Source organism: Lutra lutra, chromosome 2 (genome assembly GCF_902655055.1).
Source record: "Lutra lutra chromosome 2, mLutLut1.2, whole genome shotgun sequence".
NCBI classification, from domain to species: Eukaryota; Metazoa; Chordata; class Mammalia; order Carnivora; family Mustelidae; genus Lutra; species Lutra lutra.
In genome coordinates, this window is record NC_062279.1 from 44928158 (window position 1) to 44935549 (window position 7392).

Below are 7392 nucleotides of genomic sequence, written 5' to 3' on the forward strand. Positions count from 1 at the left end.
ACCCCACCCCAGGATCCCACCAGCAGCCCAAGGGAAGGACCCCCAAGCGAGGGCGAGGCCACAGCCCAGAGTACAGTGACCACTCCAAGGTCACCATCGAGCCCACAGCCGCAGCTCGGCCGGGCCCAGGCCTACTCAACTCTGAGTCCGGGTCTCGCCTTCGCCCCTCGCCCCGTCCCGAGCCGAGCCGAGCCGCGACCCCACTGCTCCCAGAGGTTCCGCCACGGCGAATCCCCATGCTGGGTCGTAGCGGCCGCTACAGCCCCTGGAATCGGAGCTGGGCGCCTCTGCCCCCTTGGCTCGGGCCAAGACCCCCGAGCGCAGCACCGCAGCGTAACCTAGACCAGACCCCTCTTCCTTTTTCGCCCTCTCAACCCAGCTTTTCCCGACTCCGGGAAGAACCGGGAAGAGAAGGCGGAGGGGAGCGAGGCACCGCCGGATAAATACTGTGGCCCGGCCCCGCCCACCGACCTCACTTCCGCCCCGCGGCAAGATGGCGGCGCCCAGGCCCTGCCACGCAGACTTCCGCCGGGCGCAGAGAGCCAGGGCGTTCTGCGGGCAGCGAAGGAGGTGAGGTCGGGACGCGCGTGGTGTGAAGCCACAGCCCAGGTACGCGGGGGTGCGTCTCTGCCTCGTGCCTGGCCGGGGGCCTGGGCTGAGAGCGAGCCAAGGGCTCTGACTGGGTGGTCCGGGGAGTCTTGCCACGTGGAAAGGGAGGGACGCACTGACTGGGGGGCGGGAGGCCACGTGGGTGGGGTTCCGCCCAGGGTCCGTGTGTCCGCCCCCTCGAGTGACTTTGTTGCTCCTTTCCTTCCTTTCTCCCAGGCAAAATGTCGCAAGGAAACGCTACGGGCGAGCCGAGTGCTCCGGGAGGTCCCCGCCCCCTCCTCTCTGGGGGACGGGGGCTTATCGGGCGGCGGCCGGCGCCTCCACTCACTCCAGGTCGCCTTCCCTCCATCCGCTCCAGGGACCTCACTCTTGGAGGAGTCAAGAAGGTACCCCAATGGCACCTTTCTAAAGAAACCCTGCTACCTTGAATTCCGGGACCCTGGGGCTCAGCTGATGTTCACGTAGGGCCTACCGTGTGCCAAGCCTGGTATTGGGCCTAACGAAACTCGCCCCCAGACTTCTGCTGACAGATTCTAGGGAGTTTGCCTACTTTCAGGTCCAGATACTGGGTGCGAGATGCTGACCTGGTTCTCAGAGATGGCTGAAGGGCAGAGAATCCTAATTACTTCCCAAGCAAGTTGAGCAGTGCTTATTTCCCCCCCCCTTTTTTTTAAATGTGTTTTGGACATCTTTAAGAAACCCATGAAGGCCAGCAGGCAATGAATCCTAGGCAGGACATTGGAGGCTCTGTGTCCTTTTCTGTTGTGTTTATGACTGTAGATGTAAGTACAGCCCTGAAATTTATCCCACCACCTGGGGTGGGCGCTGTAATAGAAGAATAAAGCAGCCAGTTTTCAAAGACTTGTTTGCCTTTGGAAATGCTGCTGGCAGTCTTGCAGTATCGTCTGTTTGGGAGTGCTGGCCGACTCACTTCCTACTTGAACCTTGCTGCTAGTGCTCTTCCCTATGATACCTTATGGTTTCTATAGCAATTTGATGACTGGAAGTGAGATTAGACAAGTTTTCAAAGTCTTCAGGGCTCTCCTTGGAGAGGGCAAAGCTGAGGCTGCTAGCTTGAATAGGTTTTGGTACCCTGTCCTGTGTGTAAGTCCACAGCTATCCGGACAGGGTGTTTGTCCCTTTTAGGTACATGTCTGTCTCTTTAAATCATTGACAACCATGGTGAAGGTAGAATGACCTTTGAGAATGTTCATTTTTCTCTCTACTTTGGGATCAGAACTTACCAAATCAGTGACTCCCGTATTTTATTTTCAGAAAACCTTCACCCCAAATATCATCAGTCGGAAAATCAAGGAAGAGTAAGTAGCTGGGCGTTCTAAAAACTTTCCCCTTATTGCTCTGAATTTGGGTCTTCTGGGAAATAACTAGGGATGTGGCTCAGAAATCTAAATTTGTGTATTAATTTTTTTCACTAGTGATTTTTGGACCCTGGTTCCCAGGTGATTCTAATGTGCAAGTTTAAAAAAACACTGATGGCCTGGAAGTCCGTCTCTAGAAATAGTAGATTTTACTTTTTTGCAATGAAACAGAATGATTATCTTTTACAGCTAGAGTTGAGAGGCACTAGTTTAGACAAAAAATGGGTCAGGTTTTCACTTACGTTCTTTTGTATTACAACCTTCTTGCTTTCAAGCAATACTAAAAAACCCACATTTTGGGGCAGTCTGTAATTCAGTTTTTGAGTTGTAGTTCTAATGCATATTCTCAAGCAAGAATGTAAAATGTAAAGCAAACTGAAGGGACACTGCCCCATCAAGGAAATAAAAAAGTGTTAGACTTGGGGCGCCTGGGTGGCTCAGTGGGTTGAAGCCTCTGCCTTCGGCTCAGGTCATGATCTCAGGGTCCTGGGATCAAGCCCTGCATGGGGCTCTCTGCTCAGCGGGGAGCCTGCTTCCCTTCCTCTCCCTCTGCCTGAATAAATAAAATCTTAAAAAAAAAAAAAAGTGTTAGACTTAGGGTCTAATTCTGCTTCTTCTGCTACAGTTATTGTCTCATTAATTCTCCACTCAGGTGGAGTAGAGTCGTGTGGTAAAGTAAGACCAGTTCTCTGAGACAGAGTGAGTGAGTGGTTTCCCTAACTCCATTCTGTTTTCCAGGCCCAAGGAAGAAGTAACCATCAAGAAGGAGAAGCGTGACAGGGATAGAGACCGACAGCGAGAAGGGCATGGACGGGGCCGGGGCCGCCCAGAAGTGATCCAGTCCCATTCCATCTTTGAGCAGGGTCCAGCTGAAATGATGAAGAAAAAGGGTACAGAGCTTCTGGGGTTCTGGGAGGAAAGAATCAGTGGATTTCAGTCCAGACTGCCCAAGAGAAGGGCAAGGGCAGTAAAATTCCCCTGCTCCCAGTTCAGTTTTCCTTGCTGTTGGCCTCTTCCGTACCTCTGGTGAACTGAATGATTTCCCACAGGGAACTGGGATAAGACAGTGGATGTGTCAGACATGGGACCTTCTCATATCATCAACATCAAAAAAGAAAAGAGGGAGACAGATGAAGAAACGAAACAGATCCTGCGCATGCTGGAGAAGGATGATGTAGGTACCATCGGCCAGGAGGAATGGGCTTCTGGGGAACCGGGCTTGGGGGAAGAAGAGCTCTCTGATATCCTGGAAGCCTGTGAACAGCAGGAATCTTCATTCAGAAGAGGCTGTGGTGGTCTGCAGTCCAGGTATGTATGCGTGCTAGCCAGACCACGTGACCCCCTGACTCTTCCCTGGTAGTTCATCGATGACCCTGGGCTGAGGAATGACACTCGAAACATGCCTGTGCAGCTGCCGCTGGCCCACTCAGGGTGGCTTTTTAAGGAAGAGAATGAAGAGCCAGATGTTAAACCTTGGCTGGCTGGCCCCAAGGAAGAGGACATGGAGGTGGATGTACCTGTTGTGAAAGGTACTCTGTGTCCATTAATGTCTCCTCTCCTTCCCTGTGGCTGGCCCCCAGGACTCCTCTCCAGGAATGAGCCTCCCAGATTCATAAGCAGGTCCTCTCCAATTCTGGCTATAAAATACATGACCTGAACAGGGACATTGAATTCTCACTCTCAGAAGGTTCATGCTGACATAGATCTATAGGCCTAGTCTCAGATGCTCCTTTTTAGATAAGTCACACAACTCCTGGATCCTTCTTCATAACCAGTGATTCCCTCCCACTTCATGGCTGAGTGACTGTGAAGCAGAGGGGGATGAAGGGATGGGTACAATGAGATGGCTACTTCAACACCCTTCCATTTGTGTTACCTTGGGCAGTGAAAGAGGAGCCCAGAGATGAGGAGGAGGAGGCCAAGATCAAGGCTCCTCCCAGGACAGCCAGAAAGACCCCGGGCCTCCCAAAGGACGTATCTGTGGCAGAGCTGCTCAGGGAGCTGAGCCTCACCCAGGAAGAAGAGCTGCTGTTCCTTCAGCTGCCAGACACGCTCCCTGGCCAGCCGCCTACTCAGGACATCAAGCCTATCAAGACAGAGGTGCAGAGCGAGGATGGCCAGATGGTGGTTATAAAGCAGGAGAAAGACCGGGTATGCACGGGAGTGAGTTCTGCGAAAATGCCAAGGGGACCAGGAAGGGAAACAGTGAGCTCTTGGGGAAGCAGAGGTGTGCCACCCAAGCCAAAATGTTGTTCTCTCTACCCACAAGGGACTTGGGGCTTTGTACTTCAACTCCTATTATGCGTGTTTACTTTTTATAATGAAATATTTTGAACATACATGGATGAGAGAACATAAATGCTCATGTACCATCCCTCCGCCAGAGCAGTTACCAGTATTTTGTCCATTTGTTGATCTGTTTGCTTTGGGTTTTGTCATTCAGCCAATGGCAGGGATCCCTGGGGAAAGGTCCTCTGGAGGAGCTCATTCTAACCTCTGCTGCTGATGCTTTCCTTTGGAAATGGTGTCATTTATGGAGGATGGAGGAAGCAACTCCTTACCCTGTTTCTGTCTTCTGATTCTCTCCGCAGGAAGCCAGGCTGGCAGAGAATGCGTGTACCCTGGCTGACCTGACAGAGGGTCAGGTTGGCAAGCTGCTCATCCGCAAGTCAGGAAAGGTGCAGCTCCTCCTGGGCAAGGTGACCCTAGACGTAACAATGGGAACCGCCTGTTCCTTTCTGCAGGTGAGAGCCCGTAAGGGTAGTAGTAGGGGCTCCTTAAGAGGTAAGGAGTGTTGAGGGGTCTTCACCAAGGGAGACGCATTCTCGGGGTTATTGCATGAAAATCAGGACTGAGTAACAGGCCATGTAGCTTCGGTTCTCATCTCTGTCTCTTGATTGGCAGGAGCTCGTGTCCGTGGGCCTTGGAGACAGTCGGACCGGTGAGATGACGGTCCTGGGACACATAAAGCACAAACTTGTATGTTCCCCCGATTTTGAGTCCCTCTTGGATCACAAACACCGGTAAAATGAGCAGATGGAGGATGATGGTGACTGTGCCCACGGCTGCTGCCTGCTCCAGACGTTTTGTTCTCAAATCTGTGCGACCCAGAAGGGGCCCGTTTAGCCCACCCACTCCAGCCTTTGGCAGCCATTGTCCCAGTTTCCCCGACAGGGCCCACGTGGCTCCCTCCCACGGCAGCTGTGAATGGCACAGTGGCCTTCCCACAGCATGGATCCTGCACATCCTCGCTGCTGGGGGACTTGTCCCTTCTATTTATTTTTATATTTATGTCTTATCTCTTCGAGCGACTGTACCCTTCCCAGGTAGAGAGGGGAGGGTCTGTGGGAAAGTCCATGCTCCTCCTTTTGCTGACTGGCTTGTTCTCAGGGTAGGAAGCGTAAGGACTGTTGCTGCTTTTGCTCCCTTCTCTTTCCCAAGAAGCAGTGTTGGAGAGAGAGCAGGGAATTTTTGAGTCTGGGACTCAGTGCTCAATCCCAGCTCCATCAGTTACTAGCTATGTGACCTTGGAAAAACTACCTAACCTCTCTGAGCCTCATACTCCTCATGGGACAAAAATGAGGATAATACCTACCTCACAGGGTTGGTGTGAGGATGAAATGGAATGCTGTAGGTGAAAACTCCTTGCACAAGGCCAGATAAACACAATGGGCACTCAATAAATGTTAGTTTCCCTTCCCTTTGCCTGAGTCTGTTTTCAAACAAAATAGAGATTCCGGGAATCTCTCAGAAGACGTGTCTAGAGCTGCTCTCTCCCTGCCTTCTGACTGCACGTGCTATCCCCCTGGGCCCAGAAGCTCTGAAGATACAGGTTCAGCTGCTCTACCCATTTTCTCCTGAGCACTCTTAGCTAAGTGCCACCTGTTCAGTGCGATGAGATGCTAGCTGCAGGTTCTACCGGAGGTGAAGTCAGAGACTCCTTCCAGCACCCTACACTTGCCTTTGGGAGACATCGGCAGGGCAGGGGTTCCCAGGACTCATCCCCCACCCCCAAGCCCTGCAATAACTAGCGGTATTCTTGGCTTCCATTTAAATATTTCCCAACAGAACCCTGTGAGCACTCAGAATTAGAAACACTCTCAAATACTGCTAAAAAACAACCTTAGGAAGACGGCAATTAGGGATTTATTGTGTAGTGAGCCTCTTTGATGCTTGACAGATGGCCTCCCACTTCAAAACCTTTGAATTCGAGAGGTGCCCCTGTCCCTCCTGTCCTGCCATCACCAGGTCCGCATCCCAATCCCTGCTGGCCTTTTAGTTCATGGGTCTGTGACCTTGTTCTTTTTACCAAATCATCATGCTCTTGATCCTTCCAGTGTGTCATTCTTGGAGGAGCAGCTTCTCCCTCATCCCCTGTCCACAGGACTGGGGATTTTTTTCCCTGTTTGAATGGTGGGAGTCATCTTAAGGGTTGGGAAAGCTGCCTGCAGCAGTGTCTGTTCATTAGACATGTGACTGATGTCATAGCTCCCTTTGCTGTGAGCTTAGCCAGCCACCTCTGGAACAGCGATGGACCACACAGGCTCAAGAAGACTGCCTCCTCCTGACTTGGAGGTTTAGGATGGGTATGCCTTCCTTTAGTCTCACCTTTCTGTCCCATGGAGTCTGGTTTTTGTTCATGACGACTGTGGTTTGCCTATGCTGAGCCCCTCAAACTGCCTAGCCAGCAGCTGTGAGGGGGATTGAACATTGCCCCTCCTGTAGCTAAGAGCTTACATGCGCTCCATCTGTCGGATTGTTCTGGTCTCTTGTAAGGGACAGAAGGCTTCTGTGGAAACATGAACCGTGGAAGTTCTGTTTGGTCGAAGGCTGAGCTTTGTTCTCTGTGCTCAGGTGCTTTTCTTCTTTTAGAGAGGTGATGACCTGCCACCGGGCCTCTGTTGCAATCCTCTGTTTCTCTTCTGTTTCTTCAGTTCAGAAACACTGTTCTGTTTTTCTGGGCTAATTCAAAGGCCCTGCCTTGTTAACTCTTGGTATTTTGCCATCTTCAGCTCTCCCAGGAAGGCTTGAGGAAGAGCATGTACCACTTTCCCGTTCTCCATTACAGGTATCTTGGGAATTGACAGTTAATGACCCTGCATCAGAGTCCCCATGACCTGTCTCAGTATCCCCGATACACAGAATGGATGTCCTCAGTGAAAGTGTGGGAAAAAGTTGAAACAAGTCTGCTTTCTTGACCAAGCCTCTGAAGCATACGTTCCTACCAGCATATAAACGCAAATAACAGAAGGAAAAATCCTAAAGTCCAAATTCATATGTGTGAGTGCAAATGTATGCAAATTTATTACTACCTGCATCTGTGTGTAGGCATTTTGTTACAATTCTAAACGAGAGAACTATAGACATGTCCATTTTTTAACTGTATGAGTAGAGTGACACTGTG

The 7392-nt window shown here is 51.2% G+C and overlaps 1 protein-coding gene across 1 annotated transcript; it reads left to right on the top strand.

The window, feature by feature from the left end:
- The first annotated feature begins 456 nt into the window (after positions 1-456).
- Positions 457-5687, top strand: POLR3D (RNA polymerase III subunit D). The gene is made up of 9 exons (XM_047717321.1): positions 457-609; positions 826-995; positions 1885-1928; positions 2727-2878; positions 3038-3162; positions 3349-3517; positions 3874-4139; positions 4580-4732; positions 4893-5687. Exons 2-9 carry the CDS (start codon positions 831-833, stop codon positions 5013-5015), a joined length of 1197 nt encoding a protein of 398 aa, XP_047573277.1. The 5' UTR covers positions 457-609; positions 826-830; the 3' UTR covers positions 5016-5687.
- The last annotated feature ends 1705 nt before the right edge of the window (positions 5688-7392 follow it).

Coding starts and splice junctions, on each gene's coding strand:
- POLR3D (XM_047717321.1), top strand. CDS start 831: ATGTCGCAAGGAAACGCTACGGGCGAGCCGAGTGCTCCGGGAGGTCCC. Junction 1,929..2,726: donor AGTCGGAAAATCAAGGAAGA/GTAAGTAGCTGG, acceptor TCTGTTTTCCAG/GCCCAAGGAAGAAGTAACCA. Junction 3,518..3,873: donor GGATGTACCTGTTGTGAAAG/GTACTCTGTGTC, acceptor TACCTTGGGCAG/TGAAAGAGGAGCCCAGAGAT.